This window comes from Ovis aries, chromosome 8 (genome assembly GCF_016772045.2).
Source record: "Ovis aries strain OAR_USU_Benz2616 breed Rambouillet chromosome 8, ARS-UI_Ramb_v3.0, whole genome shotgun sequence".
In the NCBI taxonomy this organism is placed as follows: domain Eukaryota; kingdom Metazoa; phylum Chordata; class Mammalia; order Artiodactyla; family Bovidae; genus Ovis; species Ovis aries.
This window is the reverse complement of record NC_056061.1, coordinates 27,849,440-27,867,426: the sequence shown is the minus strand read 5'-3', so window position 1 is coordinate 27,867,426 and position 17,987 is coordinate 27,849,440. Positions and strand designations below refer to the sequence as shown.

General features: G+C 42.5%; 2 protein-coding genes across 8 annotated transcripts in view; one reads left to right on the top strand and one right to left on the bottom strand.

The window, feature by feature from the left end:
* The window catches only part of AK9 (adenylate kinase 9), a 122,418-nt gene extending 119,782 nt beyond the window's left edge, over nucleotides 1-2,636 (bottom strand). For all 5 annotated transcript variants that reach the window (XR_003590116.2, XM_042253323.1, XM_027972377.2 and 2 more), the window contains exon 1: nucleotides 2,575-2,636. The gene's annotated coding sequence lies outside the window, so the exon portion shown is untranslated. The remainder of the gene's footprint in view (nucleotides 1-2,574) is intronic.
* Nucleotides 2,637-3,454: 818 nt separating this feature from the next.
* FIG4 (FIG4 phosphoinositide 5-phosphatase) overlaps nucleotides 3,455-17,987 on the top strand; it is a 179,017-nt gene continuing 164,484 nt past the window's right edge. For 2 of the 3 annotated variants that reach the window (XM_042253324.2, XM_042253325.2), the window contains exon 1: nucleotides 3,455-3,746. In XM_042253324.2, the coding sequence (XP_042109258.1) occupies nucleotides 3,681-3,746 (66 nt within the window). In that variant the 5' untranslated portion in view covers nucleotides 3,455-3,680. The remainder of the gene's footprint in view (nucleotides 3,747-17,987) is intronic. The other variant, XM_060419504.1, reaches the window with a different exon arrangement.

Sequence of the window (17,987 nt, the reverse complement as noted above, 5' to 3'; positions counted from 1 at the left end):
CTTTTGTGACCCCATGGACTGTAGCCCACCAGGCTCCTCTGTTCATGAGATTTCCCATGCAAGAATACTGGAGTGGGTTGCCATTTCCTTCTTCAGTGGATCTTCCCAACCCAGGGATCGAAGTTGTGTCTCCTGCATTGGCAAGTGAATTCTTTACCACTGAGCCTCCAGAGAAGCCCTTAAAAGATGCACAGTCCTGTTTAATTCTATAGACTGAATTTCTGCAAAAACCAGACAGATCATGACAGATAATATTGGGCCACTGTAAACTTAACCAAGGGGCAGCCCTAATTTCAACTGCTGTGCAGGGCCCTTTTTCTAGAGGGACACAGTTTCTCATACTTGATATGTAGCTAGTCAACTGGAAAATGTATTTTTTTCAATACACACCAAGGAGGAGGGTCAGAAGCAGTTTGTATTTACATAGAACAGTCAGCAGTGGACATTTAGTCTTACCCCAGGACTCTCCTGCTCTTTGTAACAAATATAGTACAAAGGGGTCTTGTTGATCCACAGTTTTGACAATACCAGGCCTGGTGAGCAGGAAATAGCCAGTGTTCTAGGTGCCCTCATAAGATATATGAGCAGCAAAAAGTGGGAAATAAACCTTTAAAGACTCAAGAACCTGTTATAATATACTGGTGAAGTTTTCAAAGGCCAGTGGCCAGTCGTCTGGGGCATTCTGAGACATTCTCTCCAATGTAAAGTACAAATTACTATACCTTACACCTTCTACTTCTAAAAGGGAAGTGCAATGTTTTGTAAGTGTCTTTAGTTTTTGGAGGCAGCATGTAAAACATTTGGGAATACTGTTCTGATTCATTTAAGGGGTGACTTGGAAAGCTGTCACCTTGGGCTTCCCAGGTGTTGCTAGTGGTAAAGAACCTGCCTGCCAATGCAGGAGATGTAAGAGGCTTGGGTTTGATCCCTGGGTTGGGAAGATCCCCTGGAGGAGGGCATGGCAACCCACTACAATATTCTCACCTGGAGAATCCCATGGACAGAGGAGACTGGTGGGCTGCAGTCTGTAGGGTCACAAAGAGTTGGACATGACTGAAGCGTGGAATCCCTTCTTGGAAAGCTATCAGTTTTCAGTGGGGCCAACAGCCAATTGCCAACATTCGTTTGATCATAGAGAAAGCAAGGGAATTCCAGAAAAACACCTACTTCTGCTTCATTGACTATGTTAAAGTCTTTGGCTGTGCGGATCACAACAAACTGTTGAAAATTCTTAAAGAGATGGGAATACCAGACCACCTTACCTCACTCCTGAGAAACCCGAATGTGGGTCAAGAAGCAACAGTTAAAACAGGACATGAAACAATAGACTGGTTCAAAATTGGGAAAGGGGTATGTCAAGGCTATATATTGTTACCCTGCTTATTTAACTTATATGCAGAGCACATTATGGAAATACCTGGCTGAATGACTCACAAGCTGGAATCAAGATTATCAACAACCTCAGGTATGCAGATGACACCACTCTAATGCAGAAATGAAGAGGAACTAAAGACCCTCTTGATGAAGGTGAAAAAGAATGAAAAAAAAAAAAAAGCTGACTTAAAACTCAACATTCAAAAAAGTAAGATCATGGCATCCAGTCCCATCACTTCATGGGAAATAGATGGGGAAACAATGGAAACAGTGACAGATTATTGTTTTGGGCTCCAAAATCACTGTGGGTGGTGACTGCAGCCATGAAATTAAAAGATACTTGCTCCTTGGAAGAAAAGCTATGACAAACCTAGATAGCATATTAAAAGCAGACATTACTTTGCCAACAAAGGTCTGTCTAGTTAGAGCTAGACAGGGTTTTTTCCAGTAGTCATGTATGGATGTGAGAGTTGGACTATAAAGAAAGCTGAGCGCTGAAGAATTGATGCTTTTGAACTGTGGTGGTTGGAGAAGACTCTTGAGTCCCTTGGACTGCAAGGAGATCATACCTGTCAATCCTAAAGGAAATCAGTCCTGAATATTCATTGGAAGGACTGATGCTGAAATGGAAGCTCCAATACTTTGGCCACCTGATGCAAAGAACTGACTCATTGGAAAAGACCCTGATGCTGGGAAAAATTGGAGGCAGGAGGAGAAGGGGATGACAGAGGATGAGATGGTTGGATGGCATCACCGACTCGATGGACATGAGTTTGAGCAAGCTCTGGGAGTTGGTGATGGACAGGGAAGTCCGGTGTGTTGCAGTCCATGGGGTGGGTTGCAAAGAGTCGGACACAACTGAGCAACTGAAGGGAACACACTTTGCAGTTGGAAAATCCTCTAGCAGTGAGTTCTGCGATTAACAGGGGGCCGATCTCCTGGGAAACCTAGCACTTCTACCTAGGCTAGGTTAGCTGCCATTCCAGTGCATCTAACACCTCACAGTAGCTGCTCAGTAAATATCTGCGGAATGAAGACATTATCCCCTGAAAAGGGAAGTGGGTTTAAAAAGCGGGGTTTATGGAGATCCCAGTTTAGTTTTGCAAGGAAAAGCACTGGTTTGGAGTCCCCGCAGGAGGTGGGATTCCATTCATGCAACACCAACATGCATCTTAGAGGTGAATTCCGACCCCTGCTTACCTGGGCTCAGCAGACCCCGGCAGACTCCACCGTTTGGCCGAAGCCGGCTCCCTGGACGGTCTGTTGAGCGGTTGCCAAGGGATCTGTTGAGCGGTTGCGGAGGGAACCCAAAGCCGAGAAGAGCGCAAAGCCTCTTGGGGGGCGGGACCTATGGATGGGGGTCTATGATTTACTGACGTTTTCTCTTTTTATTAAATATTCACTTTTGTACCCAATTTTGTATTCATAATTATAATACCCTCCTTTTCACAAATATGGAAGGTGACGATCAAGGAGGGTACATGCATTGTCTATGTTCACGTACATCAGAAGAAAGAAATCTTTTAACGCAGAACTCCAAAGCCATTGCTACACCGTTACACTCCGCAATTCACTTTTAGAATTTAGAAATGGTTAAACTTATGCACAAACAAATATGTGGCAAAGTTGGAAATTTCCAACTTTAGGTGATTAAAAGAAATTACCTGAACCACACACCCTCTGGATAATATGAATTCTGTTGATTCTCCTAAGGGTAAAAATAGACAACAAAGAGACGGGAGGGAAAAACAGACAGTGAAAGAACACAGTAGCTTTCCAGGAATATAAGGGCAGAAGTGGAAGTAGGCAGGGAAAACAGACCAACTTGGGAATGAATCTGTCCGCAACTCGGAGAACCGCTTCAAAAGAAGCAATCCAGTCCCAAATTATCCACTTTTCCAAAGAGAAGGACCACAGAAGCGAGAAAATCATCTAAACCCGCAACGCTCGTCCCCTCCCACTTTTCCTCCTGCCAGCATCAAATATGGCGCTCTTTGCTTCCTTCCCTGGCAGCACGCAGGTTCTGGAAAGCTACACCACCTCTCCTTGGTAAATCCTCCAGCCCCGCCCCCGCGCGTCTGGGGCGGGGCTTGCCTGGAGGTGGGGCGTAGGGATCCGGAAACACCTGAACCGTATTAGCTATTCCCTTATAAATTTAGCGTCCAGCGGCGTTTTTCCCGGCTGAAACTGGAGTCCAACTTCTAAGGCGTCTCCTCGTCGAATCTTTTGGGGGCAGCCCAGAGGCTGCCGCAGTTTGGGCCGCGGCCTGGTGCCCTGCCTTGGGGGCCCCCATATTAGCTCGAGCCATGCCCGCGGCTGCTGCCCCCATCATCAGCTCGGTTCAGAAGCTGGTCCTGTACGAGACTAGAGCTGTGAGTACCCCGCGCCGTGGGGCGCCGGCGGGAGGATGGCGGCCGAGTAGGTGTGGGGCAGAGACAGCATTCTCCCCCTTGGCTCCCCCCGTTTTCTCAGTTCCCTTATCCCCGCAGAGGGGAATGTGTCCGGGGCTGGGGGTGGGGGTAGGGGCGGTCTTCGCCTTGTAATCGCACCCTGGGCACTGCTGGTTTTGCATGCAAACATTTCCACTTAAAAAGCCACGGTGGGAGCACACGGGCAACAGGTGTTTGTGGTATCTCAGAAACTGTTGATGGGGCTTTATACGAGTTACTGAATTCTTTTCAACTTTCAGAAAGGCTTAAGAGTTTTGCAGTTCACTGGTTGCAGTCCAGGCAGGGGTATGGAGAGTATTTTTGATCATGGCATAGCATTGCTGAGATTGATGTTAATTACGTGCGCTGTACTTGCTGAAGTATTTCTCTTGATTTGAAAGGAAGGAAAAACGTATTTTCTTTAAAGACAGTCGATTTGTTTGGGTAACATTGTTTTGCTTTTCACTTGACTTTTCCAACACATTTTATTTTATTTCGTCAAATCGCCATGAAAATAGTTACTGGTAGAATAAGCAGACTCGTTTTTAGGTTACTCAGTTCAGTTCAGTTCAGTCGCTCAGTCGTGTCCGACTCTGCGACCCCATGAATCACAGCACGCCAGGCCTCCCTGTCCATCACCATCTCCCGGAGTTCACTCAGACTCACGTCCATCGAGTCAGTGATGCCATCCAACCATCTCATCCTCTGTCGTCCCCTTCTCCTCCTGCCCCCAATCCCTCCCAGCATCACAGTCTTTTCCAATGAGTCAACTCTTCGCATGAGGTGGCCAAAGTACTGGAGTTTCAGCTTCAGCATCATTCCTTCCAAAGAAATCCCAGGGCTGATCTCCTTCAGAATGGACTGGTTGGATCTCCTTGCAGTCCAAGGGACTCTCAAGAGTCTTCTCCAATACCACTAGTTCCCTAAAATTGAGGCACCATCAGTCTAACGTGGGCTGTCTCTATTAGATAGGAGAGTATAAGGAGGTACTTATCCTAATACTTTCTTGGTTATAACAGGGTCGTAAAAGCTTGTCTGCCTGAGGTCATCATTAATGTAGAAACAATGTTGGCCCTAAGTTAATTTTGGTGACGGCTTCATCTGATTAGATCCAGACCAGAAGATGAACTTACCTAATATACTGTGTATGCAGATACCTTCCCCCTGAGGAGAGCCATGCAGAAGTATCATTTTGAAACAAAAGCTTCTGCTTTCTGCACAAATGCTAATCAATGTCCCTAGTTAGAAACAAACACAGTATATTTAAAACACATCAATTTCAGCCCATTGAGCCGAGCATGCCTGAGGACTGGCTGATATGTGAATGTTCTTTCTAAAGCAAAATTCATATTATAGGGCTTTTCTGCTCAGAAACTTCAGTGGCTCCCATTCTGAGGAGAGGAAACTGCATCTCTTAAGTTGCCATTTAATTACTGGCAACTAAATAGATCCAAGGAATTTAAAAAAATGGTAGCAGGTTGTATTAATGAGAATAGTAGCTAATACTCTTGGAAGAGTTATATAGTCCAGGCACTGGTCAAAACACTCTACATAGTTCATTATTTAATCCTCATAAAACTTCTGAGGCAAATATTGTTGCTATTACTATTATTATTTGGTGAAGGAAAAAATGAGGCTAAGAAAGGTTAGGACATTGGATGGTGTGGGCTGGTAACTGGTGCCAGGCACAGATAGTGTGTAACTGGATGGCAACAAATTGCATATATAAATTGAGAGTAAATGACTAGAAGTTTTTACAGCAATTTGACAGAGTAATTGTATTTCAGATGAATCAGATAAACATAGGGCTTGTGGATAATGTCTTTGGTTTTTTGTTTTCAGCTTTAATATGGAAATTTCAAGAAAACACAAAGTAGAATAATAAACAGAATAATAAACTCCCATCTAGCCATCACCCAGCTCCAAAATTACCAAGATTCTGTCACCCTCTATTACCTATAACTTGTTCCACTTCCCACCCACCACATATATTTTATATGGTTCTTTTTCTTTAAAATTTACATAAATTGAATGCACAAATCTAAGCTACAGAGTTTGGACAGAAGTGTAGGACTAAGCAACTTCACTTTCACTTTTCACTTTCATGCATCAGAGAAGGAAATGGCAACCCATTCCAGTGTTCTTGCCTGGAGAATCCCAGGGACGGGGGAGCCTGGTGGGCTGCCGTCTCTGGGGTCGCACAGAGTTGGACACGACTGAAGCGACTTAGCAGCAGCAGCATACATGTGTAACCACACCCCTGTGTTGTCACAGAAAATTCCCTTGCGTCCATATCTGGTCACCTGTCCCTTCCCTCCTGGCAGGTAATATTCTGTTTTTTACATATTAGATTAGATACGCCCGCTAAGGAATTCTGTGTGAATAGAATTGTGCATACTGTCTTGAGTCTAGTGTCTTTTGCTTGGCATCACGTCTTTGATGTTCGTCCATGTTGTGTGTGACAGTAGTTAGCTGCTGCTGCTTCTTGAGTACTCATCCATTGGATACGTGTTCCACAGCTTTGTTTATCCCTAAACAATATTGGCTTAGAATGTTACCACGTTTAGCCTGTTGTCTCTTACTGACCTGTCTCGGAAGTGTAGGCCAGGGAAGAATATGAGCCAGGGGAGGGGCTGTCCTCCGCCTCAGGTCACGTGCAGACAGGAGAGAGAAAGCAGGTAGCAGACACACTAGTACCTTTAAGGTGGTTGGAGTGGAGGTCACTAACTTATTAAGGGCTTGCCTCTCAGTGGCTGTTTTAAAAGGTGCTCTGGGAAAAGCAAACCAGGAATTTATGGTGGGACTCTTCAGCTCACTCGTTATCTAAATGTCCACACTGTTGGTGTGAGCAGGGACGAATACTGAAAAATGCCTAGGGACCACTCAAAACAGTGTTTTTCTCATCACACTCAGGTACAGTGGATCTCACTACTACTTCTTTAAAATTCACTCTGATTTTTATGTTTTACTGCAGTAAAGTTGATTTAATATGTTGTGTTTATCATAGGTGTACAGAATCTTTTTTAGTTCAACATATAGATTCTTTACTCAAATAGGTAGCAACAGGGTGTTGAGTAGAACTCCCTTGCTATACAACGGGTCCTTGTTGATTACCTGTTTTATGTGTATTATTGTGGATTTGTTAATCCCAATCTCCCAATTGATACCTTCCCTCACCTTTCCCTTCTGGTAACCATAATTTTGTATTCTAATTTGGAGACTCTATTTTTCTTTTGTCAGTTGGTTCATGGGCGTCAGTGTTCAGATTCCACCAATATGTGATATGTCTTTTTTTTTCTGACTTACATCACTCGGTATGATGACAGCTACTTTCATGCATGTTGCTGCGATAGGAATTGGCTCATTCTTTCTTTTTCATGACAGAGTAATACGCCATTGTGGACATGTACCACTCTTTCTCAATGCATTCATCTGTCCTTGGACATTTCTCTTGCTTCAAGGTCTTGGGCAATTAGAAGTAGTACTGTAGGGTACATTTGGGTGCAAGTTTTGTTTTTTTTTTTTTTTTTTAAGAATTCTGTTTGTCTATGAATATCCTGTTAGGAGTGGGACTGATGAAGTATATGGTAGCTCTGTTTTTACAGTTTCATAGTTCTGTATTGTACCATTATCATTCACATACTCCTGGAGAATCCCGTGGACAGAGGAGCCTGGCAGGCTACAGTCCATAGGGTCACAAAGAGTCAGGCACAACTGAGTGACTAACACTTACTTACTTAGCAGTGTAAGAGGATCCCCTTTTCTCCACACCTACTCCAGCGTTTATTGTTTGTAGACATATTGATGATGGCCATTCTGAACACCAGATGGTGATCCCTTCTGATTTCCATGTCTCTAATAATTTGTGACTTTGTACATCATTTCATGTATTTAAAAAAAAATTAGTGTCAGTAGTACTTGCCTTTTCATATTGTCTTAATGACACTTTGCCCTTTGTAAAGATTTCTTTTAGAATACTTACTGAAAATTTTGAGGACAGCTATCTTGCAGTCTAGCGGTTGTTTTGAATATTGTCCCCTAAGCAACAGTTTTCAAGTTGTTTTTGCGTCAAACAGCCACAAGGCGGCAGCATTTCTTCGAAGCCCAACTTGGCCTCCTTTAGCAAACAGAGCCTCAGTGGAAGTCCTGGTTTGGGGTTGTATATTGGACTGGATTGTGCCAGAAGCAACACCCCAAAGCTTGGATCTTGTTGTCTCCTTTTTTTTTTTTTTCTAGTTTTATGTATAGTTTTTCTTTGAGTAACAGTGATATACGGTGTTCTGTGTGTATAGAATCTTTTACATTTGCACATATACATATATCGCTTGATCTTCAAATTCTTATAGAGATTATTACAGAATGTTGAGTAGACGTCGCTTGGTATACTCAAGTCCTTGTTGATTATATGTATTTTGTATATGATAGTTTTTATTCGTTAATCCCAATTTCCTCATTTATTCCTTCCCAGCATCTTTCCTCTTGTGTAATGATAATTTTTGATATTGTGTAATGATATTGTGTAATGATATTTTTGACTGCTGTGAGTCTGTCTGTCTTTGGTCAGTTGGTTTCTTGGTATTAATTTTTACATTTTACCTTTAAGTGAAATATATCTGTTTTTTCTGAGTAACATCTCTCAGTATGCTTAGAACTAGGTCCATGTGGGTTCCTGCAACTGGTATTATTTCCTTCTGTTTCGTGGCTGAGTCTCATTCCCTTGTGGACATACACCACTTCTTCCTAATTCATTCATCTCTCCATGTAAACTTTGTTGGCTTCTAGGTCTTTGGCCTTGTAACTGGTGGTGCAGTGCAGCTTTGGATCATGTTCCTTTTTGAATTCTGGTTTCCCCTGGATTTTCTCATAGGCCTGGAACTGTGGATCATGTAGGTAGCTCCAATTTTCCTTTAAAAGCACCTACATGCAGGGAGTGCAGCCAGTTTCAGCCCACTTGCGTCTTAGGAGGTTTTCCTTTTCTCCAGGCCCTCTCCACTGTGGATTCTTTGAAGACTTATTGATGATGGCCATTAAGGCTTTGGCATTGTGAGGCCTCAGTAGTTCTGATTTCCTTGTCTCTAAGAAGAGGGGAATTTGTGCACCATTTCACGTGTTCTTTTCTTTAACTAAATGGTGATGATAAAATTGACTTGTAGTTGGCTCCCTGAAAGTCAACCAGGTGTTGAATTTTTTTGGATGGCCTACTTCAGGACATTTATTGACAGAAGGTTATCATTTACAACTCTGCAACTCTTGTGACTATTGCATGCCCAATAAGCACTGATTTTAAACTTGCTATTTTGGAAAACAGCCACAATGCGGCAGGATTTCTTCATACCCAACTAGTTACCACGGAAAGCAGAGCCGTAGTGGTCATGGTGTTTCTGGGTGTAGATTAGTGTGGAACGTGCCAGCACAAACACCCCTGATCTTGGGTCTCATCACTTACTGTTTTTAAATTAATTTAGTTATTATTAATAACTATTATTTTGGCTACTGTAAATGCTGCTGTAGTGGACATTTGGGTGCCAGTTTCTTTTAGAAGTCTGGATCTGTCTGAATATCCTGTTAGGATCAGACTCTCAAATCTATGGTAGCTCTGTTTTTACCTTTTTTAAAAAATTAATTTACTTTAATGGGAGGATAATTACTTTACAGTACTGTGATGGTTTTTGCCATACATCAACCTTTTAAAGACAGTTCCCTACTGTTCTGTCTCGTGGCTGTTACCATTTACGTGCCACTGGCATTTTCTCCACCCCTACTCTAGCATTTATTATTTGTGGACATTTTGATGATGGTAGTTTTGACTGTGATTCCTCATTGTAGTTTTGATTTCCATGTCTTTAATAATTTGTGACTTTGTGCATCATTTCATGTGCTTTAAAAAAAATCATGTGAGTAGTATCTACCTTGTGATATTGTCTTATGAAATACAGCCCTTTGTTAAAAAAAAATATATATATATATATTTTTTAGAATACGTACCCTAGACAGTTTTTGAGGGCTCATATCTGAAGTCCAGTCATCCTTGTGAATGTTAGTCCTCGTAAAGTGCAAGTGTGGTTGCTTAGTTGTGTTCGATTCTTGCAATCCCACGTGATGTAGCCCTCCAGGCTCCTCTGCCCATGGAATTCTCCAGGCTAGAATATTGGAGTGTGTAACACTTCCCCTTCTCCACGGCATCTTCCTAACCCAGGTATGGAAACAGGCTGTCCCGCTTTGCAGGCCCATTCCTTTACAGTTTGAGATACCAGGGAAACCCAGTTTCCTGTGTGGGTGTGTTAGTTGCTCAGTTGTGTCCGACTTTTTGTGACCCTTTGACTCAAACCCGCCGGGCTTCAATCTCCACGGAATTCTCCGGGTAAGAACATTGGATTGTGTAGCCATTCCCTTCTCCATAACAATTTTCAAGTTGCTGTCAAGGCTGTGTATTGTCACCCTGCTTATTTAACTTCTATGCAAAGTACATCATGAGAAACGCTGGACTGGAAGAAACACAAGCTGGAATCAAGATTGCTGGGAGAAATATCAATAACCTCAGATATGCAGATGACACCACCCTTATGGCAGAAAGTGAAGAGGAGCTAAAAGCCTCTTGATGAAAGTGAAAGAGGAGAGCGAAAAAGTTGGCTTTAAAGCTCAACATTCAGAAAACGAAGATCATGGCATCAGGTCCCATCACTTCATGGGAACTAGATGGGGAAACAGTGGAAACAGTGTCAGACTTTATTTTTTTGGGCTCCAAAATCACTGCAGATGGTGATTGCAGCCATGAAATTAAAAGATGCTTACTCCTTGGAAGAAAAGTTATGACCAACCTAGATAGCATATTCAAAAACAGAGACATTACTTTGCCAACTAAGGTCCGTCTAGTCAAGGCTATGGTTTTTCCAGTGGTCATGTATGGATGTGAGAGTTGGACTGTGAAGAAGGCTGAGCGCCAAAGAATTGATGCTCCCTTGGACTGCAAGCCTATCCAACCAGTCCATTCTGAAGGAGATCAACCCTGGGATTTCTTTGGAAGGACTGATGCTAAAGCTGAAACTCCAGTACTCTGGCCACCTCATGAGAAGAGTTGACTCATTGGAAAACACTCTGATGCTGGGAGGGATTGGGGGCAGGAGGAGAAGGGGACAACTGAGGATGAGATGGCTGGATGGCATCACGGACTCGATGGACATGAGTCTGAGTGAGCTCCGGGAGATGGTGATGGACAGGGAGGCCTGGCGTGCTGCAATTCATGGGGTCACAAAGAGTCGGACATGACTGAGCCACTGAACTGAACTGAACTGAACTGAACTGTTGTGGAATATAGCCACAAGGTGGCAGCATTTTCCAAACTGCAACTCGGTTCTGGGGCAAACAGAGCCTCAGTGGACATCATAATTTGGGGTTGGCAATTAGACCAAAATGTGCCAGAAGCAACACCCCAAAATGTGTGTCTTGTCACTTCTTTCTTTCCTAATTCAATGTTTAGGTTTTATTGGGTGTAACAGTGATGTGCAAAGCTGGATGTGTACAAAACTGTTATATTTACACATATACATATATCTATTGATCTTCAAATTATTTTCCATAGAGGTTATCACAGAATGCTGGGTTGATCTCCCTTGGTATAGCTAGGTCCTTGTTGATTGTATATTTTATATGTAATAATTTTTATTTGTTAATCTAAACATCCTTATGTATTTTACATGTAATGGTTTTTATTTGTTAAACCAACTTCCTAGTTTACCCCTTCCCCATGTTTCCACTTTCTTAATGATGATTTTATTTTGTGACTCTGTTTCTCTTTGGTCAGTTGCTTTTCTTGGTTAATTTTCAGAATCCACCTTTGAGTGATATCATGTGATATGTCTTTTTTTTTTTTTTTTTGAGTTAGCTCTCTGAGTATGGTTAGAACTACTTCTGTGTTCAGTTCAGCCGCTCAGTCATGTCCAACTCTCTGCGACCCCATGAATCACAGCATGCCAGGCCTCCCTGTCCATCACCAACTCCCGGAGTTCACCCAGACTCATGTCCATCGAGTCAGTGATGCCATCTAGCCATCTCATCCTCGGTCGTCCCCTTCTCCTCTTGCCCTCAATCTTTCCCAGCATCAGGGTCTTTTCCATTGAGTCAGTTCTTCACGTCAGGTGGCCAAATTATTGGAGTTTCAACATGTCGGTTGCTGTAGTTGGTATTTTTCATTCTGTTTAATGGGTGAGTCAGGTACCACTGTGGACCTGTACCACTGTCTGTGTGTTCATTCTCGATGGACACTGCCTGCAGGCCTTTGCTGCTGTAACTGGTGATGCAGTGCAGCTTTGGATACATGTTCCTTTTTTGAATTCTGTTTTTTTCCGGATACTCCCTTGGTGTGGGACTGCTGGATCACAGGTTTCTCATATTTTCCTTTAAAGACACCTGCATACTGTTCTGTGTCAGGACTTTTCCAGTGTCATCTCACCGTCACCTTATAGGCTCTGCTTTTGTCCGGGCCCTCTTCACCAGTATTCTTCGAAGACTTATTGATGATGCCCATTCAGATTGGGATGAGGTGAGCCCTCATCGTAGTATGGATTTGCATGGCCCTAAAAACTGGCAAATTAAAAAAATTTTTTTTTTAAAAAAGCAAAGTGTTAATAAAATGACTTGTTGAAATTGGCTCCTTGAAAGTGGGCCACGTGTTGAATTTTTTTGATTACTTTCTTCGGGACGTTTAGTGACAGTATGTGTCATTTGCGCACGCTGTCTGAATGTTGTGTGCCCATGAGCCTTGATTTTAAAGTTGCTGTTTGGGAAAAAGCCCACAAGGAGGCAGGATTTCTTTATGCCCAACTCTAATTACTACAGAAAGAGACTAGTCGGAGTGGTGTTCTTGAGTGAATTCGTGTGGAATGTACTAGCACAAACACTCATAAGCTGTGTCTCAATATTTTTTTTTATTAATTTAATTTTTGTTTTTTAATTTATTATTTAAAAAATGTGTTTAGTTGTGTAGAGAATCTTTTCCAGCTCTGTGTGTATCTATTCCTCTTTGGCTTCTTTTCCCACATGGGTTGTTGCAGAGTGCAGTGTAGACCTCCCTTGCCCTATAGTAGGTCCTTTTGATGATCTCACCGACATCACTCAGCATATTAGACCTAGGTTCACGTCTGTTTCTGCAGTAGACATTGTCTCATTCTCATTCTCTTTTTTTTTAAGCATTCGAACAGAACATCTAATTTTATTTTTATTTTCTTTATTTAAATCAAACTTATTTATCTAGCTTTTTAACCCCCAAAGCATTTTGTATTGGGATATAACTGATTAACAATCTGTGACAGTTTCAGGTGTACAGTGAAGGAACTCAGTCATACATGTTATTTTTCGTGACTGGATATTATGCCATTGTGGACACGTACCCCTTCTTCTTTAGCATTCATCTGTCCTTGGGCATTTTAGTTGCTTCCAGCTGGTGGCAACTGCAGGTGCTGCTGCAGTGCACGTGTGGGTGCACGTTTCTTATAGAAATCTGGTTGTTTTCAAATGTGCTGTTAGGATGGGGCTGTGAAATCGATGGTAGCTCTGTTTTTACTTTTTAAAGACAGTTTCCTATTGTTATCTCTGGTGCCTGTTAAGTTTATATACCACAGGCCCTTTTCTTCACCCCCTCTCTTGCATTTATTGTTTGTGGACATTTTGATGATGGCCATTTTGACACTGCAGTGTGATCCCTTATTGTAATTTTTATTTCCATGTCTCTAATAATTTGTGGGTTTTGTGCATCATTTCATGTGCTTTAAAAAAAAAAATAGTGTGAGTAGTTTCTACCTCTTGATATTGCCTTGATGAAATTCAGCCCTTTATAAGGAAAATTTTTCAGAATACTTACCTAGGGGGGTTTTTGAGGACTGATACCTTGGCAACCCACTCCAATACTCTTGCCTGGAAAATCCCGCGGATGGAGAAGCCCGGTAGGCTACAGTTCATGGGGTCGCAAAGAGTCGGACACGACTGGGCGACTTCACTTTCACCTTACAGCCCAGCCACCGTTGGAAATGTTAGTCCCTTAAAGCGAAAGTGTTAGTCGCTCAGTTGTGTGACTCCTGGTCACCCCGTGGAATGTAGCCCACAAAGATCCTCTGTCCAAGGAATTCTCCAGGCAGGAATATTGGAGTGGATAGCCATTCCCTTCTCTAGGGGATCTACCTTGACCCAGGTGTGGAACTCAGGCCTCCTGCATTTCAGGCAGATTCTTTACTGTCCCAGTCACCAGGGACACCCAATTTCCTGTGGTGTGTGTTAGTTGCTCAGATGTGTCCGACTCTTTGCGACCCATGGACTGGATTTCTCCAGCTCCTCTGTGCATGAAATTCCCCAGGCAAGAATACTGGAGTGAGTGAGTAGTCGTTCCCTTCCCCTTAAGGTTGTAGTTGGTGTTGTGGGCGACGTCCACAAGGTGGCAGCATTTCCCCAAGCCCAACTGTGTACTCTGGCAACCAGAGCCTCAGTAGACATCTTGGTTTGGGGTTGGAAATTAGACTCATACCAAAAGCAACACCCCAAAACTTGTGTCTTGTCGCATCCTTTTTTTTTTAAAATTCAATGTTTAGTGTTTGGGGGCGTGACAATGTTGTATAATGTCGGATGTGTACAGAAACTTCTTTATTTACATATCTATAACTATTGATCAAGTTATTTTCCATAGAGGTTATTACAGAATGTTGAGTTGACCTCCCTTCGTATACCAGGTTGATTACATATTTTAAATGTAATAGTTTCTATGTTAATACAAACTTCCTCATGTATTTTGTATATAATGATTTCTATGTGTTTCTCTAATTTACTCCTTCCCCACATTGTTCTCCTTTCTTAGTGATAATTTTATTTTCTACTTGGTAACTGTTTCTCTTGGTCAGTGGTTTTCTTGGTTGTATTTTAGACCCCATGTGTAAGAGATATCATGTGATTTTTTTTTTTTTTTTTTTTTTAGTTAACTGTACCCATGTAGGAAGCTGCACCTGGTTTTTTGTTTTTTAATTCTATTTAATGGGTGAGTCATATACCATTGTGGACCTGGACAGCTGTCTCCTTGTGCATTCATTCTCGGTGGACACTTTACCTGCAGGTCTTTGCTGCTGTAACTGGTGATGCAGTGCAGCTTTAGATCAATGTTCCTTTTTCAAATTCCGGTTTTCTTCAGGTATTCCCTTAGGCGTGGGACTGCTGGATTATAGGTTGCTCTTATTTTCCTTTAAAGGCACCTGCATAACTGTTCTTACCAGTTTGGTCTCACCATTACCTTAGGAGGCTGTGCTTTTCTCCAAGCCCTTTCTACCAGCCTTCTTCAAATATTTGTTGATGATGGCCATTTAGACTGGTGAGATCAACCCTTGTTGTAGATTTGCAGAGCTCTAAGAACTGGTAATTTTGTGCATCATTTCATATGTTCTTTTTTTTAAACATCGGTAATGAAATTGTCTTGTAAAATTGGCTCTTTGAAAGTGGGCCCTGTATTGGATTTTTTTTTTTTTCCGATTACCTTCTTTAGGACGTTTAGTGACAGCACGTGTCATTTATAGCTGTGCAATCCTTGTGAATGTTGTGTGCCCAGAGCATTGATTTAAATTTGCTGTTTGGGAAAATGGCCTCAAGGAAGCAGGATTTCTTCATGCCCAACTCTAGTAACTAGAGGAAGCAGAACCTAGAGGAAGTGGTATTCCTGGGTGTTAATTTGTAGGGAATGTGCCAGCAGAAACAACCATAAGCTTGTGTCTCAATACTTGTTTTTTTCAATATATTTAATTTTTAGTTTGAAATTTAGTAAGTTGTTTTGTAAAGTGTTTTTTTGTAGGTGTTCAGTTGCTCAGTCGTGTCTGACTCTTTGTGACCCCATGAATTGCAGCACGCCAGGCCTCCCTGTCCATCACCATCTCCCGGAGTTCACCCAGACTCACGTCCATCGGGTCAGTGATGCCATCCAGCCATCTCATCCTCAGTCGTCCCCTTCTCCTGCCCCCAATCCCTCCCAGCATCAGAGTGTTTTCCAGTGAGTCAACTCTTCTCATGAGGTGGCCAGAGTACTGGAGTTTCAGCTTTCCCATCAGTCCTTCCAAAGAAATCCCAGGGCTGATCTCCTTCAGAATGGACTGGTTGGATCTCCTTGCAGTTCAAGAGAGCATCAATTCTTTGGTGCTCAGCTTTCTTCACAGTCCAACTCTCACATCCATACATGACCACTGGAAAAACCATAGCCTTGACTAGACGGACCTTAGTTGGCAAAGTAATGTCTCTGCTTTTGAATATGCTATCTAGGTTGATCATAACTTTCCTTCCAAGGAGTAAGCGTCTTTAATTTCATGGCTGCAATCACCATTTGCAGTGATTTTGGAGCCCAAAAAAATAAAGTCTGACACTGTTTCCCCATCTATTTCCCATGAAATGATGGGACCAGATGCCATGATCTTCGTTTTTTGAATGTTGAGCTTTAAGCCAACTTTTTCGCTCTCCTCTTTCACTTTCATCAAGAGGCTCTTTAGTTCCTCTTCACTTTCTGCCATAAGGGTGGTGTCATCTGCATATCTGAGGTTATGGATATTTCTCCCAGCAATCTTGATTCCAGCTTGTGCTTCTTCCAGCCCAGCGTTTCTCACCGAATTCTTTTCAGTTCTGTATGTATCTGCTCATCTTTGAGTTCTTTTCTTCTATAGGTTATTACAGAGTGTTGTATTGACCTCCCTTGCTCAGCAGCAGGTCCTTGTTGGTTACCTATTTTATATATATTAGTGTGGATTTGTTAACCCCAACCTCCTAATGGATATCTTCACCCACCATTCCCTCTGGTAACTCTAATTTTGTGAATCTGGTCTCTTTTTTTCAGTTAGTTTATGGGCATGAATTTTCAGACTCTACTGCGAAATGATATTTGTCTCTTTTTTTCCTGACCAGTGTCATTCAGTATAATTACAACGAGCTGCATGTATTTTGCTATAGCTGGCTTTTTCTCGTTTTCTTCTGGATTGCATACTGTGCCATTGTGGAGATGCACCGCTTCTTCTCTATGCGTTCATCTGTCTTTGGGCATTTTAGTTGCTTCCAGGCCTTGGCTGTTTGCCGTGATGCTGTAGTTCAATTGTGGGTGCAAGATTCTTTTAGGAATTCTGGTTGTCTTTGATTATCCCATTGGCAGTGGGACTGCTGAAATATATGGTAGCTCTGCTTTTACAGTTTCATTGTTCTGTATCGTGGCTGTTACCATTTACATACCACTAGCAACATAAGCGGAGAAGGCGATGCACCCCACTCCAGCACTCTTGCCTGGAAAATCCCACGGACGGAGGAGCCTGGAAGGCTGCAGTCCATGGGGTCGCTCAGGGTTGGACACGACTGAGCGACTTCACTTTCACTTTTCACTTTCATGCATTGGAGAAGGAAATGGCAACCCACTCCAGTGTTCTTGCCTGGAGAATTCCAGCGACGGGGGAGCTGGGTGGGCTGCCGTCTCTGGGGTCGCACAGAGTCAGACACGGCGGAAGCGACTTCGCAGCAGCAGCAGCATGAGAAGGTTCCTTTTCTCCATCCCCAGCCTAGCATGTGTTGTTTGCAGACATCTTGACAGTGGTCATTCTCACCGCCTGGAGGTGATCCCTCATTATGATCTTGATTTGCATGTCTCCAATAATTGGTGATTTTGTGCATCATTTCATGTGCTTTTTTTTTTAAATAGTGTCAGTTGTCTCTACCTTTTCATATTGTCTTGATGACACTCTGCCCTTTGTAAAGATTTCTTTTAGAATAATTACTCACTGAAAACTTTTGAGGCCAGGTATCTTGTAGCCCAGCTGCCCTTTTGAATATTTAGTCCCCTAAGCAACAGTTTTCAAGTTGTTTTTGTGGAAACAGCACAGGAAAGTTGGCTTCAAAGCCGACTCTGCTTACTCTTGGACACAAAGGTTCAGTGAAAGTTGTGTTTTGGGGTTGCACATAGGTGTTGCCAGAAGCAACACCCCAAAGCTTGAGTGTTGTCACTACTTTTTTTTTTAGTTTACTGTGTAATTCTGCTTTAATAAACAGTGATTTACAGTGTTCTGTGTGTTGTATGTGTGCAGAATCTTTTACATTTGCACATATACATATGTCTGAAAGTGAAAGTCACTCAGTTGTGTCCAACTCTTTGTGACCCCATGGACTGAACAGTCCATGGAATTCTCCAGGCCAGAA